At 37.1% G+C, this 21379-nt stretch overlaps 1 protein-coding gene across 12 annotated transcripts in view; it reads right to left on the reverse strand.

The window, feature by feature from the left end:
- The window catches only part of Kmt2c (lysine methyltransferase 2C), a 230490-nt gene that overhangs the window by 65842 nt on the left and 143269 nt on the right, over nt 1-21379 (reverse strand). For all 12 annotated transcript variants that reach the window (XM_029534858.1, XM_029534865.1, XM_029534861.1 and 9 more), the window contains exons 19-27: nt 17265-17446; nt 16960-17124; nt 15926-16035; nt 15216-15281; nt 14046-14258; nt 12643-12771; nt 9234-9353; nt 6751-6881; nt 1469-1637 (exon numbers count right to left, since the gene is read on the reverse strand). In XM_029534858.1, the coding sequence (XP_029390718.1) occupies nt 1469-1637; nt 6751-6881; nt 9234-9353; nt 12643-12771; nt 14046-14258; nt 15216-15281; nt 15926-16035; nt 16960-17124; nt 17265-17446 (1285 nt within the window). The remainder of the gene's footprint in view (nt 1-1468; nt 1638-6750; nt 6882-9233; nt 9354-12642; nt 12772-14045; nt 14259-15215; nt 15282-15925; nt 16036-16959; nt 17125-17264; nt 17447-21379) is intronic.

A 21379-nucleotide genomic window follows, 5' to 3' on the forward strand; every position in this document is an offset into this window, starting at 1 on the left:
GCTACACAGAGAAACCCTGTCTCGAAAAACAAAAACACAAAACAAAACAAACAAACCAAAAAAATTAAAGATCAACAAGTGGTAAAAGTGTGCCACAATAATATCACACTATAATTGATAAATGTCTAGAAGAAAAGACAAACGCTGTATTCATAACTCTTACAAATCCAACAAAGCTCTTAGAACCTCTTGATATAAATACTTAAACACACGTGTCTCCTTTCTTTCTTTTTTTCTTTCTTTCTTAATGAAGCCGGGATCTCTTGCTCCACAGACTGCCTCTGAACTCCTAACATAATAGAGTTTACCTTGAACTTGATTCTCCTGATTCCTTTTCTCAAAAGGAGTCCAGTTTATGAGGTACTGGGGAGCAAACTCAAAGCTTCATGCATGACAGCGAAAGATTCTACTAATTGAACTGCATCTTCACCCTCCTTCATAACTATTATTTTAAAAACACTGTAAATGCAAATGTGTGTGTGTGTGTGTGTGTGTGAGCATATGCTTGTGAAGAGTGGAGGACAACCTCAGGTGAGCTCATCAATTAAGCTAGAATGGCTACACAGCAATACACAGGGAGCCTCCTGCTTCTACTTCCTCAGTAATGGAATTACAAGTAAACACCACCACATCTGGCATTTTTATGTGGGTTCTCAGGATAAAACTCAGGTCCTGTGACTGCAACACAAGTGCTATTCCTACAGAGTCATGATCCCCAGCTCTCTCTCTTCTGACTTCTAATAGTCACTCCATTTCCTACATTTACATGGTGGTTCTCAACCAGAAGCAACTTCATTCAACAATGATGTAAGAATAACTGGAGATATACATTAATATATTTAGGTTTTTCAGAGACAAAGTCTCATCATGTAGCTCTGACTATCCTAGAGCTAACTACATAGACCGGGCTGGCTTGAACTCACAGACAGCTGCCTGCCTCTGTCTCCCAAGACCTGGTATTAAAGGCATGCACCACCACTATGGCCAGCTAGAAGACATTTGATAGTCACGACCTCATGCAGTCATAGGTGATAATAAATATAGTGGCAAGGCACTGGAGCCCCATTTTATAACAACGAACTAACTGGCACAAAGTGTCAGTAATGAGAAACTATATGTAGACATACCACTACATCTACAAACAATTCCTAAAGATGGGCATTCGTTTTGCAGTTTTTGATACATTAGAGTTTCTTTGGGTTTTATAACTAATACTGTTCTGGATAAATTATAAACTGAAAAGTTCTCTCACAACTACTGATTTTGGTGATTATTACACGAATAGGTTAATTTGAGAAGTCTTATATAACTTTCCACTAAAAAAGGCTACATTTACTGAATATAACTATTTTAAAGGTTGATTTGAATAAAGCATGAGGTCAAACAGAAGTATTTATATGAGTGTTATAATAACTAGAGAGTAATGGCATGTGGCATAAGGAAAATACCTGTGAATTAATCTACATACCCTGAGTTCCAGGTTTTGCTGAAGCAGAAGATGAACTCAGTAGCGGATCTGAGGAAGGATCCAAGAAACCTGTTTTATATGAAAGCTGAGCTGCATCTTCTGACAGATTATCTACACTCAGCTTGTTTTGTCTGCTGGTATCTAGAAGATCTTTTCCAAAAAATGCTTCCTAAACAAAGATGAACACATAAAAAAAATTATTAGTTCTAAATTCTATAAAGCTAACATCATCCTGTCAAGATTTTGACAAGAAAAGGTTTGCATTTAACATAAAAACTGAATATAGAAATACACAAAGATTCTGTCAATTCTGCATACATTGTGCTAAATTAAATTTGATAGATTTCTCAAAAAACAAATTAAACAAATAAAAATACAATTGTGTTGAATGTGTTTCAAGAAACTGCAAAATAATTCTATGTTTGGAGACTAATCTACAATCAAATTTTAAAACTCGTGCACAGTGTTACTGGTTCTTTAATTCATAGCACAGGCACAGGCCCAGGCAGAGTTTCATGATTGTTATCAGTATTTGTGGATTACCTCCAAAGAATACCACAAGATTCTGATCCACTACTGTAGGATCTGCACCCCTCTAGTGTCTGCAGTAATCTCATGCTGAAGCACACAGTCACATCAGAGGACTAATACTATGAATCCGAGAAACTTCATACCATGCATGAACATTTGCAAGCTATGAAAGGCTGCTTGCTTTTATTTCATCTACTCAGATGAACACTAGACAGGACAGTGCTTCAAGGTGAGTTCTTCGAACTCCTCAGAACAGAAATCAACATAGAAAACAAAAGGAGGACCTCAGGACTCCCCATTCATTTGCTTCAACACAGAAATGCTGAATTAGGGTATTTTCTACTCTGTGACCTTTCTAGATAAAGAACTTCAGAGAGTTTGCAGGAGCTAGTAACATTTATCATTTACTTGGCACACACACATAAATAGAAGGTTCACAGGTACTTTTTCCCCTCATAACACATTAAGTAAAAGTAGCACCAATGTCCATAGCAGGTAGGTGGATATGCTACAAAAGGAAATGGGGCAGTAGGTTGCTGTTGCTTACAGTATTGGAGGTAGAAGCTGGAAGTTGAAACTCAGGCCTCATAAATGTTAGGTAAAATCCCTGAGGTATATCCACAAACCAAAATGCAGATTTTTAGAAGGACTAGTGAGATAACTCAGCAGATAAAAGCATTTGCCACGAAGCATGGCAACCTCAATTCAATTCCTGGGAAGTACACAGTGGAAGAAGAGAAGTAAATTCTGTAAGTTGTCCTGTTTCCACATGTATGCCAGGGATACACAAGTACATGGGTACTCATGGACATGCACAAGCAAACATACACACAATAAACAAGTATTTGAAAGCATATAGACCCATATTAAAAAAGAAAGGTTGTGAAGAAGGTTGAAAGATAGGTTCAACAAAATGTGCAAATGTAAGAATATTAAATATTCTTCTGTAAGAATATAAAATATACAAAATTTCAGAGGTGGGGAAAAAACATATAGAAAATGTTTGTGGCTGATTTTATGTCAACTTGACACATGCTACAGTCATTTTGAAAATGATCCTCCCACCAAATTGGTCTACAGACAAGCCTTTGGTCTATTTCCTTGACTGACTGATATGGGAGAGCCCATATCACTGACAGAAGGGCCACACAGTGGCACCCCAGGAGTCTTGAGTGCTATAAAAAGTCAGGTTGAACAAGCCATGGAATATAAGCCAGTAAGTAGCACCCTTGATGTTTCTGCTTTGGTTCTTGCCCATATGCTCCTGCACTGACTTCCCTGAGCGATGAAGTGCGAGTTTTAAGATGAAAAGAACTCTTTCCTCTCCAACTTGTTTCTGGTTATGGTGTTTTATTACAGCAACAAAAACCCTAACTAGAACAATGTTAATGGTCCTAATTTTAGAAAGGGAATAGGAGGGATAAAAAGTAGACTAAGTAGTGAAAATGCTCACTGCACTAGTGTGTAGAACTGAAAAAGAATCCCTAGAATCAATGAAATGCCAGCAAAATAGCACATGTCAGCAATCCCAGAGTTCCTATGGCAAGATGGAAGGCAGAGATGGGAGAATCCCCATGTGTTCATGAGCCAGTTAGTAAGTTACACAGTACCTGTCTTAAACAATATGCAAGGTGAGGACCAGCATCTGAAATGGTCCTCTGACCTCTATTCTAATGCGAGTGATGTGTGTGTATGTGTCTGTCTGTTTGTCCCTCTCCTCTCCTCTCCTCTCCTCTCCCTCGTCACAAACACACACACACACACACACACACACACGCATGCACGCACGCACGCACGCACGCACGCACGCACGCACACACACACACACACTGGACTGAAGTCTGCCAGAGATCTTATATTTTACTCAAAAATTTCAGATTTTTAGAATGAATAAGCTATTCCACTATCAAAATAGTATTTGAAAATCTACAAGGGACTACAATCTATACAACAAACAACACACACACAATAAAAAAACAAAGAAACACATAAACAAAAATGCAGAGAACGAAAGAATGACCAAGATAGATATATTTACATGCTCTTCTGCAAACAACTGGCTTCCAAATTCTGACGGTCAGCTAAAGGAGCTTCCTAAATATGTATTTCACATAACAGAAAGATCTATTGCAGGAGCAGACCATCTTCCCAGTAAATCCCCAAAAAGAACGTCAAGAAAAGAGGTTAGAGTGCCAAGTGTGCCTTCTATCCTGGTTATTAAAAATTAAGGAACCTAGTTCATTGATATGTCACCTGTCTATATTTGAAAGCTAACACAGGGCTGGAAATGAAGAGATGGATCAGTGGCTAAGAGAACTTTCTGCTCTTCCAAAAAGTCCCAGCAACAATATGGGGGCTCATAACTGTATGGAACTCTAGTTCCTGGAAATCAAATGCCCTCTTCTACTCTCTGTGGTACACAGACCTAGTTAGAGGCAAAACACCCATCAACATGAAATAAAAAATAAGATTAGCATTTCACTTTATTGTGTTAAAAACACACAATTAAGCTCTTTTTGTTATTGCTGTTGAAAAATTGTTAGGACATTTTAAATGCAGGTTTAGTGGTTAGGGATGTACTTCAGTTAGTTTAGTGTATGCCAAAATGCTTGAAATCCAGGGTTCGAAGACTAGCAAGGTTAAAAGAGACTATACCTGTATGAATAAATGAGAGAGTTTTATAGTAGAGAATTACTTTATCCATTTTAAAAAACAGATTAGAGAAATATATATATATTATTTATATGACCAACTGATTTTTTTTTTAAGTCCAGAGCCAGGTATACTGGTGCATATCTTTTAATCTCATCACTCAGAGGACAGAGGCAGACAGATCTCTGTGAACTCAATGGCCAGTCTAGCCTAAATAGAAAGCTCCAGGTAAGCCAGGGATTCATAGTGAGACCCTGGAGAAAGAGAAAGAGAGATCAGAGGAAGAGAAGAGGAGGAGAGGCAGGCAAAGAACAAAGAAGACAATCCCTCCAAAGAGGAGTATTTTCTTTCCTGAGGAGATGACTCTGAGTAAAATGCTTGTTACTGCATGAGAATCTAGGCATGAAAGTTAAAGCAACAGGGTCTATAACTCAGGGCTGAGTGGGTATAGAAGAGTGAGCAGAGATAGGTAGATTCCTGAGGCTCATGGCAAGTCAGAGAGGCCAAAACAGTGAGTGAGCTCTATGGTGAATGATAAGACTCTATGGCAAACAGAGAGATGGTATGTTGTGAGATGGCACAGCAGGTAAAGCATTTGCTGTATAACCCGGAAAACCAGATTCCACAGTGGAAGAAGATAACTAACTCCCAAAAGCTGTTATCTGACATCAATGTTTATACCTTAGTAGACAACCACATATACAGATATAATAATAAATAAAAGGACAGAAAGTATTTATTAAAGAAAGAGCTCAAATGTTAATTTCTAAACACATACGCACAGGCTTCCTTGCTTACTTCCCTCTAACACAGACCTAAATGCTCTACAACTAGCATTCAGCCAGTAAGATACTATAGTAGTCTAGGGACTGAGGAGACAGTTCAGTAGCTAAAGTGCTTGCTGTATAAACATGAAGATCTAAGCTTAACCCTTAGAACCCATGCTAACAATTCTGGTGGCCAATGCTTGTAATCTAGTGCTGAGATCACACCATGGCCTTACTGGCCAACTAGCCCAGCACAATCAATGAATCCCAAATCACAGTGAAAAAAAATTAAAGGAGGACAAGTTTGGAACAACCTTGAGATTGATCTTTGACCTCTACTTACAGTAAATGTGTGTTCACATCTACACTTCTACACACAAACACAAAATGAATGTCAGTAACCTAATTACTAAAGAAGAAAATTAAGCAAGTTATGTGGTAATTAAAAATGTATTTTAAAAGGTGAAAGATTTATATAAGATCTGAAGATTCTTTGGTTTTCTTTGACTTAATTCTCTCACTAAATGCTTCTAGATGTGGTAAGCAATTATTGAAGTGATGATTTTGGGCTGCTGAGAACTTTTTCAATAAAATTAAATGCAATAAATTCTATTGATAAATGGAAATATCAATAGGAGCTGGCTTGGGCATGTGCATATATATGGATGGTTTTTAGTAGTATTTCCCATCCTGAAAGTATCTTTGTTATGGCCAACAGCACACTTAACTGTATGAACATGAAGATCTAAGTTCAACCCTTAGAATCCATGTTCAAAAAAGTAAAAAAATATTTATAAAGAGATAGAGATGGGCTGGTGAGATGGCTCAGTGGGTAAGAGCACCCGACTGCTCTTCCGAAGGTCTGGAGTTCAAATCCCAGCAACCACATGGTGGCTCACAGCCATCCGTAACAAGATCTGACGCCCTCTTCTGGAGTGTCTGAAGACATGAAGACAGCTACAGTGTACTTACATATAATAAATAAATAAATCTTTAAAAAAAAGAGAGAGAGATAGAGATAACAAGCTTTATAACGCTGGAACATAGCTCAGTGAACTATAACTGCCTGTGACTACACGGTCTGGCGCTGATCCCTAGAACCACACACATGCATATGCATATGTACACACCCCTTCATGAGAAAGAGCATCAAAGCACACAAAGGATGAAACAGATCTTCATTCTTCAATGGAGCTGGTAAATGTCATTTATGGGAATCAGTGAAAAACTACACAGAATGCGTAGGACTTTAACAAAAACAAGCATTTAAAGAACCTCAATGCATTTCCTAAATTTGCAAACCACATAATAAAATATAAAGCAAATTATTACTTGTAAATAAGCAGGAAAGGTTTCTTCGAGCTTATTTTTCCTTTTTCGGTATCTCTTCTTTATTTTGTCAGTGTTCTCAGCAACAGAAACAGGCTCATCAACTAGGGTATCTGGTACCTGCTCCCTCCAGCCTGAAACAAGAGCCATGTTTATAAATAGGTAGCACTTACTTTCTAGAAAAATACAGTAATTCCATAGCTTACCAGCATGCATACTTATGTATAAACAAATAAGCTCTTACATCATACAAAGTTCTTAAAGCACATTTCTAAATTTTGAACATCTTGGAAATTCTCTTTCTTACCTCTAAATCCCTACAACTGTTTGGGGGATTTGGGGACTGGGGTGGAAAAGAGTCTCATCAGGTAGCCCAGGCTGCCCTGGAACTCATTCATAGACCAGGCTGCCCTGAACTCAGAGATCTACTTACCTCTGTCTTCCAAGGGGTGGGATTAAAAAGGTATTCCACCAGGCTTGGCTCTAATTGTTTCAAAATAACTAGCATTTACATGGAAAGTTAAAACATGACTTGATAAATAGTATATTTACAAATTTCATAGGATGAAAACACCAGATATTCAGAACTATGAGGAGATGGCTACTCACAAGCTCCTAAAGAAAATTCAGTGGATATGGATACCACATTTTTTTTTTTTTTTACAGTTAAAACCAGTTTGTTAAAGAAGTACAACCACAACAACTCAATAGATCCACCCCCCAGGACAAACAGCAAGTAGTTATCACATCATGGAATTTTTTAGCTTTTCTACCAAACATCAAACACCTCTCCTGAGAACTCAAAAAAAAAAAAAAAAAAACGGAACATGGCTGACAGTTTGTTGCAATAAACAAAGCAAAAACACCCCTGAATTTGTGAAACACAGGAAGGTGAAACTGCTTGAAGATCGAGGATTTTAGCTTAAGTGGCTCTAGGAAAGTAGGACCTCGGTCTGAAAGTAACAGCTGCAAATTTCTGAAAAAAAAACATTTTCAATTAAGTTCTTAAAATTTCTAAACTATCCTATGTACACACACCTCACCAAACATCGAATCTTCATTAAAGGGAGAGAAAAAAAAAATCTAAACAGAAAATGAGCCTCTCCCCACAAAAGGACTTTCTAGAGGAGAAATAATTAAATAAGCAAATAATGTATGCCCTGCACCAAGAAGACGATTAAATAATAAAGCAGATGCAGAGAATGGGCAAAATCTTCAGACACTTTATATGCCAAATCAATTACATGAAGAAATAAAAGATAGCTGAAAGCAGACAGTCTAATATGAATATAAAATAATTAAACATCAAAAAAGTAACAGAAGAGTAAGAAACAATATTTGAAATTAAAAAAAATCAATAAATGAATTTACTTTAGTTTTACTAGGCATAAATAAAAATACTGAACTAAAAAACAAGTCTAAAATTTTTTCTAAATACTTGAAAATAGAGAAATTCTTTTAAGTATTCTTAAACCCATATTAGGTCAAATAAAAGTAATTCTTCCTAAATTGAGTTCATTAACATTTCAAAAAAATACTAACTTGCAAAAGAAGGATGTTTTAAGGCATGCTGGAGGACTTTTTGGGTTTGGTTTTTCAAGACAGGCTTCTAATACATCTACGTAGCTGTGACTGACATGAAACTCCCTCCATACACCAGGCTGGCCTTGAACTCAGATCTGCCTGCTTTTGCCTCCTGAGAGGCAGAATGAAAGGCATGTACCACAGCTGCCTGGCCAGTAAAGCACTCTAACTTACACAAAGTGCTGTCTTAAACAATGACTTAGCTTTCTCAGCAAGGGTAACAAAATGTACCAATGTATTTATAAAATATAATAAAACAGATTTGTTGGGCAATTAAATAGCCTGTAAGTTTAATTGCATATTAGGTCAACAAGGCAGGTCAAGAGAGGCCTTTGCTAAAGTGAGCAGAGAGCACCTGACACAGCTGAGTGAGTTAATTCTCCTACTCCTCTAATATAGCACAAGAAGCATTTAACAGAGCGAGTGGTAAGGCCTTAAAATGTCAGAGCAAAGGTGAGGAGCCTAGACCACCATAAAATGTGAGCTTAGCACTGAAGCAATGAAGGGAAAGGGGGGAACGTCATGTGTGCCGTAAGTGTGGCACTGCCGAGGCTGAGGCAGTGTATGAGTTTGAGGTAGCCATGACCCATATAGGGAAATCGTCACGAGCCTGAACTATAAAAGACCAGACTCTATCTTTTCCTTCCTTCCTTCCTTCCTTCCTTCCTTCCTTCCTTCCTTCCTTCCTTCCTTCCTTCCTTCCTCCCTCCCACCTTCTTTTTTCTTTCTTTCTCCCTCCCTTCCTCTCCTCCCAACAAACCCAAAACAAAAACAAAAAACTCAAAAGACTGTATTTTATTAGACTGAAACCATAATTGTGTATGTACAGTTTATGTTAGCGACCACTCATTCCAACAGAGTATCAATCCCAAGGAGTTAAACCAAAGAAAATCGACACATACCATCATCTCTGCTAGGCAACTGCTCGGAAACAGAGCCTGAAGAATCTTTTCTAACCACAGATCTTTTGGCTTTTCCTTGTCCTGTTCGACTTCTTTGTCGTACCATAAATCCACCAATACCTATATAAAACAGAAAAGTGCACAAAGTGATAAATAATTCTAGAATTCTATAGTACAAAGAACGACTTTGTCTTTAATGGTGAAGTTTTTTTTTTCAAAATTCAGTTGTATGTTTAATATAAATTAATAATCTCTTTCAAGTGTATGAGTATATGTATGCAGGTCTGAGTCTATGTGTAGAGGCATGGGTGCGTGTGTGTTCATGTGCATGCATGTGTGTGGAGGCCAGAAACTGACCCTGGATCTTATCCGTGATCTCTCTCTACCTTATACACTGCAGCAGAGTACGTCACAGGATTCAAAATGATATCATGAATAATTAAGTTCCTTTAAAATTTTTCAGATAAAAAAACCATACTCAATTCAAAAAAAAATTTTTTTTCAGATCATTTTTATGTATGTGTATTTGTGTGCTTATGTGAATTTATATGAGTTATGTTAGTAACCCTTGTCTCTGACTCCTTAAAAAATGGATCATAGTACATGGTGGCCCAAGTAGTTTTTATATGGGTGCTGAGTACTCAAACTTTGCTCAGTCTTATGCTTCCATGGCAAGCGCTTTACCTGCTGAGCAATCCCTATATCCTTGCATCTCATTTTTGTGCAAAGTAGAGGAGGCTGGAAGTAAAAATAAATGTCAAAATCACTGTTATATCAAGCATGAAGTCCAACTTGCCAGTATACAGAAAGAACTACTTGGATTTCCTGTTCTAGACAAGATCAAATAAAAACTAAATAAAACAATAGAGCTTGAATATTAAGGAGCTAATATGTCTCTGTTCCCTTCCATAATTGTTAAGTTACACTTCCTGAGGACAGCACAGCAGACCAGCATGCACAATGAGAAGGAAATTTAACACACTAACCCTCATTGATCAATATGATTTCAGTGGTGCTGCCTAGCTTTCCCACGTGAGAAAGGACAGAAGTCACATGATACATGAAGCTCTGTAGCTAGGGACACAGAATTCTACTAACTCAACTCGGGAAAGTCATTTTACTCTTCAGTACTGTAATCCATTAGCTGTCAAATAGGTATAATGCATAGCTCTTCCCATATCATAAGTATAAGCAAAATGAAATTGGTAAGATGCTTAGCAATTTTATTTATTTATTTATTTATTTATTTATTTATTTATTTATTTATTTATGCCTGTCCAGGAACTCACTCTGTAGACCAGGCTGGCCTCAAAGTCAGAAATCTGCCTGCCTCTGCCTCCCAAGTGCTGGAATTACAGGCGTGTGCCACCACTGCCCAGCCAACGCTTAGCAAATTTAACAGCACCAAATCCCATAAGCTTTTATCATGATTTTCTTCTCCAGTAAATTGCTTTATAACGCCCCCAAATAAAGAGATATGGATGTCACTCACCTACATGTGATAGATAAAGCAGCTTAGACAGAAAATGTCATTCTAAAAGAAGATGTTCTAAAAGAAATACACTCTATCTAAAAGCGTAAGTATACTTGGAAATAATAATAATTAAAAAGACATAAAATCAGAGGTTTCACTAAGAGTCCTGAAGAGCACAAATGCAAAGTTCTGACAGAGGTTGCATTAATCTTATGCTTCATGACTAAAAACAGACATTAATAAATGGCCTACAACTTCTGTTGAGAGATTTCAATACCTTTTTTTTAATATCTTTTTTTTTAAATAATGAAAACTGCTTTTTTTTCTACCAATGATCATCCTTAGTGAGGTAACCCAATCACAAAATAAGTCACTAGATATGCACTCACTGATAAGTGGATATTAGCCCAGAAACTTAGAATAAATACCCAAGATACATTTTGCAAAACACACAAAAAAAAAAAAACCAAGAAGGAAGACCATCGTGTGGATACTTCATTCCTCCTTAGAATTAGGAACAAAATACCCATGAAAGGATATAGGTACAGAGACAAAATTTAGAGCTAAGATGAAAGGATTGACTATCCAGAGACTACCCCATCCGGGGATCCATCCCATCATCAGCCATCAAACCCAAACACTATTGCACATGACAGCAAGATTTTGCTGAAGGGATCCTGATATAGCGGGCTCTTGTGAGGCTATGCCAGTGCCTGGCAAACACAGAAGTAGATGCTCACAGTCAGCTATTGGATGGAACACAGGGCCCCCAATGGAGGAGCTAGAGAAAAGACCCAAGGAGCTGAAGGGATCTGCAACCCTATAGGTGGAACAACAATATGAACTAATCAGTACCCCCTGAGCTCGTGTCTCTAGCTGCATATGTAGCAGAAGATGGCCTAATAGGCCATCATTGGGAAGGCACCTTGGTCTTGCAAACTTTATATGACCCAGCACAGGGGAATGCCAAGGCCAAGAAGTAGGAGTGGGTGGGTAAGGGAACAGGGGCGGGAGGAGGGTATAGGGAACTTTCAGGATAGCATTTGAAATGTAAATAAAGAAAATATCTAATAAAAAAAAAAAAAGAAAAGGAAAAAAAGAAAGAAATATACCAGAGAAGCAAGATTTCTAGGTAGAGAGATGGGTCAGTGGTTATAAATCTTATCATTCTTGCAGAGGACTTGAGTTTGGTTCCCAGCACGTACATGGCATCTCACAATTCTAACTCCAGTTTTAGAATCTCTGGTACCCTTGCTCACATAAGCTCACACAAACACATAAAAAAAATGATCTAAAAAAAATGAAAATAATGGTATCAACTGCACTACAAATTCAATAAGACAGACGAACCTTGTTTTGTTCACATTTAAGCCTATATAGTTACTGAAATAAAACCATAAAACTATTCAAAATGAATGCTTAAAAGAGAATTGATGAAGATCATTATTTATGTTCGACTTTTAAAGCGACTGATGAAGACAATACATGAATTGCTTTAAAAGCCAAACATAAATAAAAACTAACTAATAAATGGTTAACATTTGGGATAATGATTTATTGTCAAGTAGTTACACTTTCAATGTAAAGGATCCATCAGTCCCATGTAAGATGCTAAACATAGCCCCAATTATAAGTCATCATTATTGTTGTTGCAATTGTTATTATTGGTAAATTAGTCAAAGTTTTGTTATATTGAATTATCTACCTCGGGGCCTAGACAGATGGCTTAGCAACTAAGACGACTGGCTGCTCTTCTGAGGGATCCTGACAATTCACAGCACCCACATGGCTTCCAGGGTATCTGACACCCACTTATGGCCTCTGTGGACAGTAGGCATTCACATGATGTTACATACATGCAAGCAAAACCCTAATACACATTTCAGTAGGGGTGGGGACAGAGACAAGCAGACTGAGAGACTTGGTATACTCTACCTGGTCTGTATGGTTTTCTTTTCCTCTTTTTTATGGCATCTGTTCCTTCTATTCCCTTAGTTTCATCATCTCCAGCTTCCCGCTCAGGACTAGATTCAGATTTTCCATCACAATCCATAAGTTCTCCTTCTAGAAAATGTAAATATACGATGAAACTGTATATTCTATCAAATACAGTAAACTTAAAAACTACAAAAGAAAGCCGGGCGTGGTGGTGCACACCTTTAATCCCAGCTCCTGGGAGGCAGAGGCAGGCGGATTTCTGAGTTCGAGGCCAACCTGATCTCCAGAGTGAGTTCTAGGACAGCCAGAGCTATATAGAGAAACCCTGTCTCAAAAAAACAAAGAAAAAACAAACAAACAAAAAAAAACTACAAAAGAAAACAAAAACAAGCAAAGCAAAATATCACCAAGCCATTCTAATAACTTGCACCGAGAGTGTCTGAGAAGTAAAGAGAAGACAGTAGGTGTCCAAGGATGGGGTGGAAATCATCCTGCATGTGTTGTGCCCCCAGGGAGTGTGTGTGGCATAATGACCCAGGCAGAGGCAGCCAAATCTCTGAGTTCAAAGCCAACACAGTCTACGGAACTAGTTCCTGGGTTGCCAGGGCTACACAGAGAAGTCCAGTAAGGGTGGAGAAACAAAGAACTCTAAAGGATACCTATCAATCACTTTTTTTGTTTTTGTTTTGTTTTGTTTTAGTAATCTTTGTGTTTAACATCAAGAATTAACATTCAAGATTTAGCTGGGCAGTGGTGGTGCACGCCTTTAATCCCAGCACTTGGGATGCAGAAGCAGGCGGATTCCTGAGTTTGAGGCCAGCCTGGTCTACAGAGTGAGTTCCAGGACAGCCAGGGCTACACAGAGAAACCCTGTCTCAAAAAACCAACCAACCAACCAACCAAAAAAACAAACAAAAAGATTCAGGATTTATCTAGTTTGTCCACTGATAAGACTTCAGATTTTGTCATACAGTATGCATTTAATAAATACCCCCAAGTGATTAAAAATTATGGCTTTATTTCTGAATAAAATGAAAATAATCACTCCAAAATGAACATACCAAATATAGTCATCTTGGAAATAAGCAAAGATAATTTGTGTTATATTTAATGTTGCTATTAAAACTCTTTGTTATATCACAATTTCAGATAGAAAAAATCTATTCTATTCTGATCAAAAAAAAATGTTTATAAATCACCAGTTTACCAAGTTTAGAGGATGGCTTATTCTGACAAATCAGCAAACTGAAGAGAATTGCTCTGAATGACCTTACTTATATAAGCTTCACAATCATACTGCTCTTAGAGATTTCAATCCCAAAAGTCATTCCATATGAGAAAATATGCACACACTAAGACACTCAGAGAGGAAGTGTCCCAAGAAAATTAATGAGCATTACCTCGACTATCATCCATTTCACCATCTCTTGAATGTTCTGACTGGATGTCTGGAGGGGTCTGAAGGACAGCCACACTATTCTGATTTATAATCTTCAATTTCAGTTTTGGTTTTGTGCGTTTTCTCCTGGGAGCTGTGACTGTGAGGCTCTGTAGCTGACTCATCCCTGACTCGGTCAGACACACACCATCCTGGGTGTAGGTCTTAGGGGGGTCTAAAGATTACAAACCCAAGGACACACATTGAAGCTTTCATTTTAAACTGACTGATAAGTTGATTAATATTCCAAAATCTACATGGCAAGAAGATACAACTATATACTTATTCAGCAATTATCTACAAAATGCACAAACTAAAGATGTTCAGTAACACTGAAAACACTGATAACTTTTTAGGACTACAGAAATGTACGTTAACAAAAAAAGGGAGTGGGTTTACTGAAAGCATCTCGGCTTCCATGAACTATGGAAGAAGACCCTGAAGCTACAGGTGCTGCTACAGCCACTCAGATAATAAGCTTTCTCCCAGTGAAGACCAAAATGTAAGTAAGAGAAATGAATATACTTCAGAAGCCCATTTGGAAAACCAGTATCAATTTGACCACCTACAAAGAGTGGCAAACACTGTAAAAACCCGTATCCTTAAGTACAATGATATACATGTATTCAAACCCATTAATACACCGTTTTGTGTTCTAGCTTAAAATACTAATAAGATCACAAATTCTGAAGACAACTTTTAATGTGAAAACTTGTTTATTAAAATAATTTCAATATAATTCAAATGTTTTTATATCAGAAATATTGTGAAAATATTGGTTAAAGGATAAATCTATCATAAAATGTCATGTCATCATTCTAAGTTATCAGAGAAAAACATTGTAAAATATTAATTAGTACTAAATGAGTGCTTAAACAGGCTTTCTTTTTCTCCTTACCAACAACTAAGCAAGCACAATACCCAGCTGAAGTGAAGGCAAACAAGATATTAACAGTTAATCCAAAGAGCTATTGTTTTCATTATTTCCTGCAACTTATAGGAATACTATTTCATCAAAATGGGATATGAACATTTTACATATTAATTCTTGATATCAACATCAAACAAATCACTTAATTTAAGCATCAAGCCAGTTGTTTAAGAATTAAAAGAAAAACATTTCCAATTTTACCTAGCTCTTTCACTTTTGTGACGATCTGTGCCACAAGAGAAGAGTCACAGCAGTCTGAGGAAGGCACTGAACAGAAAAAGAACCAATCAGGAAATGTTTGAGAAAAAAAGACTTATACAGAATTAATTTTCAGTGGCTGTACACTGAAACAAATGTGTGAATACAACAGGATGTTAGCTCTTAATGGGGGGTTGGGGGGGGAGGCAGGAGAGCATTTGTGTATCCCAACCAAATAGTATAACCATGTGCTCCATCCCAACCCCAAAAGCAGCTCTTAGTTTTTCAAAGGCATTATTTCATGATTTAATTTTCAACTGCTTTTTGAGACAAGGTCTCACTATGTAGCTGAGCCTGGCCTGGTATGCACTACGTAATATAGACTAGTTCAGTTTCACTATCCTAATGCCAAACACTGAGATTACTGGTACCCACTATTATGTTCAGCTTCCAAAGCAAGAACAAAACAAGGAGCACTGAGAAGAAAAGCAGCAGAGACTGAATGGGGGATTTCTAAATACAATAATCCAAGAGGTTAAACCTTGAGAGCAAAATTATATTTTACATCAAATTTGCATATGCTTCTTTTTTTCATTATACAACCATTTAAATAAAGTTTGGATAGGAAGTATATTATAGTACTAAACAACTTCTATTTTACAAATCAAGGAGACACAGGGCAGCATAACTCATAGCTTATGTTACTATCTTACCATTAGATACAGGCATATAGGGTCTGCACATGCTACAATCAAAACCAATGTCTGCTACATTTTCCACTTCCTCCTCAGTATTTAAGTTTTGACAAACTGCATGCATCCATCTAAAACAAAACACAGGTACACAGTTAAAAGAAGTGAGTATGCTAGAAACTGAACTCCTTTTAAAATCACAACAGGAGAAGACAGTCCTCAAACCTAAAGCCCCAAGTCTCAAATGTCCCCATTTTCCCCTATGATTATTAACCCACAAGATCCATCTTTGCTCTGAGAAGTCAAGAAAAAGAAATGAGAATAAACACCAAGGAGAAAGCATATGCACGTTGTTAGGAGGATAATATCCAATAGTCAGAAAATGCTGAAAGACGAAGATGAAGCTAGCCAATTCAGGCAAGAATACAGAAGAGTACAACTAGAATTGTGTGTGCAAGAGTGCCACCTACTGCATCTAACGAAGAACAGATCTGCTGCATATCAAGAAAAGAGGACCTTGCTTTAGAGCAGGTTGTAGCTGATTGCTACAAAAACTACACAACTTAATTACAAATAATCCTGCACCACCAATAAATCAAAACTGACACTGTACATTCAATGCTAAACTGCTAACAATACTGATTAAAAAACAACAGAAGTAGTCTGCATTTTGAAGGTGCACATACTAGTTAGGAAGATCAAGATCTTAAGTTCTAGGGGCGAAATAGTGAGGAAAAAGAAGAATGTAGGGAGAACATTTTTAGAATCTACCAAAAAAACTGAGAAATTCTCCATAAAAATGTATATATGGGAGCACTAATTATGTATCTAATTTCAAGGGACTGATAAACCACCAAAAGACCCCCAATTGAAAGCCTGAAGAGTCTAAAATAAAAAATTTTAAATAGTAGATTTGTAGTCTAATAGACTAAAAATCTAGAAAGCAAAGTTTTGTTCCCTAAATTTATAATCAAGTAAAGTAATTTTCTAAGGCTCTTTACTACCTTTGAGAAACCTACTTTAAAGATAGCAAAGGAGGTTAAGGGGCTCAGTACCTATCACACTGTCTACACTGCAGAATGAGGTCCTCTTCTCTGTAGTTCCGACAGCACACAGGGCAGGAAGACAGGCTGGCACAAGGAGCACACTGTGTGTAATTGTTCTGCCATTCGCATCTCAAGCCTGCAGATGTTGCTCCACAGTGTCTGCACCAAACACACCTGAAATCCAAAACCCCGTCAAAGTATCAAGTTTATTTTCATACTAAAGTATAAAAATCTGAGAAGCTACAAGTGCACAGAATGAGAACAGAAGTTCAGAACGTGAAAGACTTGACAAAGTAACATGATTCCTACGGTACCATTTGCATTTCCAGCCTCCTTTGGGAACTGTCTGCAGTGGAGGGTCTAGGCAGTAGGTATGATAGCTTATGTCACAGTCATCACATAGCAAGAGTCTTCCAGGGTCAGTCGCCTTCCCACAGGCCTCACACACAGTGCACTCTAGACATCTCCAACCTTTGCTAAGAACCACTTTCGTGATCTGGAAAAAGAAAATAAAATCCATGTGATTGCTTTATGTATTTAACTTAGAATCATTTTTGTTTAACTAGACCATTGCATGAATTTCCACTGTGCGTGCATGCATACATGCATACATACATACATACATACATACATACAGAACAGGAGCAGGTAAACCCATACATACATACATACAGAACAGGAGCAGGTAAACACATACATACATACATACATACATACATACATACATACATACATACATACAGAACAGGAGCAAGTAAACATTACTATACCCAAATACTCAATAGGACAGACACCACATCTGCATACTTTTAGGCGTCCACCTGATCAACATAACCATTTGAGTCATAACTTCTCAATGCTTCAGATTTAATTCCATTATTTTTACACACATGGTGACTAGATTTTAAAGTTCTGCCCTACTACTATTGACAGGATTTTAAACTACATCCACAAAATCTCTATACATGGTATTTCTATGAATGGGATTAAATGCTTCTGAAATTTTTGGTTATAGTATGACTTATCTACCTAATAAGGTAACAAATAGTTTCTTTGAAATCAATTGTTCCCCTACCAAAAAGGGGGAAAATTATTACAACAAAATACTAAGTTCTCAGGGACATTTTATGGTCCTTCAGGAATTTCAGGTCATAAGGCTGGCACTTACATAGCTCATCTTTACTCATTTGTCTCTGTCTGAAAGACCTGAACCGGCACGATTTTTGAGAATCTCCACATCCCTAATAAAATCCCCAAAGAAGCTTCACCATGAAAAATTAATGTGAAGAAATAAACGTTTTCCTTTTTTGTTTTGTTTTGTTTTTGTTTTTTAGGACAGGGTTTCTCTGTGCAAGTGGACCAGGTAAGCCTGGAACTCACAATATCTGCCTGCCTCTGCCTCCCAAGTGACGGGATTGCAGGTGTGTATCACCACTGTCCTGCACAGAGTCAACTTCTTAACGGTCTTCAAAAGCATATATTTCCCAGGTGACAACAGAATAGGAAACAGTAAAGGTATATAGAGAAAAGAACTATGAGATCTCAGATCGTGAGGAATGACAAAGCCTAAGAACTACTGAGAAAAAAACAGAATTCACTTCGCAGGAATTGATGTCTATGAGAATGTCTTTATTTGTTGCACAAAACTTTCCATCTACCCCAAACGTTAAAATACAGTAGTATTATATCCATCCTTATGCAGAAAACTACTAAGCATAATAGCCAACCTAGCTACGTGAGTCATTAAGTAAAAAGGCAGACTGTCAGTCACACACAGGAGGTAGAAATTTAGCTCAGCTAAAAATATATGGAATGGAGTAAGAATATGTACCAAGAAAAGGGCAAAGGACTGTGTGCAGGCAAGTTAAGGATGTGCAAAGGACCACGTTGTCAGATGCTGTGGGCAGATTCGAGCAAGGCAATACAGAACACTACCCCAGGGATATGGCATTTGAGAAATTAATTTGATAGGACGGTGTATGTGCAGTGGGCTAAAAACAAACAATAAGAATAGAGAGTTACTCATGATTATGATATTCTTGCTATTAAAAACCCAGAAAAGACAAAAGTCACATTTCCATACTTAGATGTACAATGAACATTTACTGCATGATAGCCAGTATTTTTCTGCATCAACTGTCCAGTGACACGATACCATGAAGATGTACTAGGAAGGAATGGATTATATATTGAAAAACTAACCTGAATTTGATGATTCAGAATAGTGAGTCAGCAATGTCAGACACTGCTCAGGCTGTGGCACCAGCTTACTACTTAGCACTAGAGAATGATCCACAAAAGATGACGCTTGAAAGGAGTAAATGAATGCTGCAGATACAGAACTTAATAAGACTAAGGGGTTGATGTTTAAACAAATCTCCCTATTACCTTGATTAACATACTAGTCTCTTCTAAATGTCTGAAATTACCAATTTATAATTTATTATTTACAATATGAAGGGCACAGAAGAAAAAGTAGAGTGGAATAGTACAGTAAACTGCATGGTGACCAGGAAAAGCACATAGACCAGGGACTATCTAGAGCAGCTCTGCCAAGTGCTCCTCAGGTCAGAGCCACTTTCAGAGCCCTGCTACTGCTAAGAGCAAATTTGTTGTCTACACCTTAATTTATGCACAGTTGTACAGTATTTTAGAGACCATGTGCCATAAAGTGACATCACTATAGTAACATTAAACAAATAATGCTTCTATTTTCTTGTATTTTAAAATATTCTATTTTGATTTCTAAAATAGTAAGTGTTCTATAGCTGCAACTCATACAAACAACAACACTCTATCTCTTATGTTTGAAGAGCATTACATAGGGGTTTTAGATCTAAATATCTGGGAATATCAACTTCAGAATAAAGGCTCTTTGGAAAGATTAAAAAGCTCCATGGTTTATCTACAATAATTGCTATTGCCACAATAAAAAATAAGCCTGGAAGAAGTGCCTTGACTATTTCTCCATATACCTTTGTTTCTTTGTTTTTATTTATTAGTGTGTGTGCATGTCCATCTGTGACTATGTACACAAGTGCACTGATGGAGGTCAAAGGATGGGGCACCCTCACAAATCAGCTCTCTCTTTCAACCTTTATATGGATTCCAGGGTTGAACTCAGGCATCTCACCATCACCTTTTGTTTCTCCAATTAGTAGGACTATATATAGTATTATGTTCTGTCCAAAATAGTTATCAGTAGTGCAAAAGACACCACATGTAGCTAGAAAAGCATGTATTTAAACTCTACCTGACTGTAATTAGCTAATAATAGGTTGGGTTTTATTTTTTTAATGTTCTTTTTTTAAAGATTTATTGATTTATTATGTATGCAGTGTTTTGCCTGCATGCCAGAAGAGGGTACTAGATCATATTATAGATGGTTATGAGCCACCTGTGGTTGCTGGGAATTGAACTCAGGACCTCTAGAAGAGCAGTAACTGCTCTTAATATCTGAGCTATCTTTCCAGCCCCCTATTTTATATTCTTTATATAAGTTCAACTAGTTTAGTTGAAAATGGAAATTGATGGGTAACTTAAAAGAAATCCATAGAAGTTCTGGGTAATGTCTCTAAATCTTAACTTTCCTCTGAAAACTGCTATCATGGTAGTCAAGGGAAATGGCTATATTAAGATATAATTGGGTTCATAAAACTTTACAATCACATCTTGAAAGGAATCATATTTGATATTCTTCAATAGTTTTCTGGAATCAAATCTCAATACATTTTGAATATGAAGACATAATGAAGAAATAGTTTCTGCGATGCATGTATAACTTATTTTAAACTAAAAATAATTTGGGATTTAAATGTTTTCGTTCTGCATTAAATACAGTACTAGCATTGTTCTTTACATATAAGGAGAAAATGTATGTGAAGAAGGGCTAAGGAACATAATGTGGGAGAGACATGGACAGTCATACAAATGTAGTCAAGAACAACAGAATGAAGTAAACTAACCTCTCAGTATATAGTTATAAGATAAACTGTTTTAAGAGTAAATATCTACATTTTAATGCCTTTCAAATACACTGCAAGGATAATTTGCATAAATCAAGAACACAGATTTTTAGGAACTAATTTATCGGGGTAACACTTAGAAACAGTATTTAAAGTACTAAAATACTGCCAAATATACATAATAACAAACATTGATTTAAATATTGGCAGATTATATATAATAGATAATTAGTTTTAAGAACTAAGACAACCATAGTAGTGCTAAAACAAAATAAAAACTCAAATGCTTCTGCTAGGACTAGGGATATAGCTTGAAGGGTAAATGCCATTGGCACCACGCCTGATAATCTAAAGTGATCCACAAGCCCCACATAGATGGTAAAAAAGAGAACTCAATCGGGCAGTGGTGGCCCACACCTTTAATCCCAGCACTTGGGAGGCAGAGACAGGCAGATTTCTGAGTT

Source organism: Mus pahari, chromosome 2 (genome assembly GCF_900095145.1).
Source record: "Mus pahari chromosome 2, PAHARI_EIJ_v1.1, whole genome shotgun sequence".
Lineage (NCBI taxonomy): Eukaryota > Metazoa > Chordata > Mammalia > Rodentia > Muridae > Mus > Mus pahari.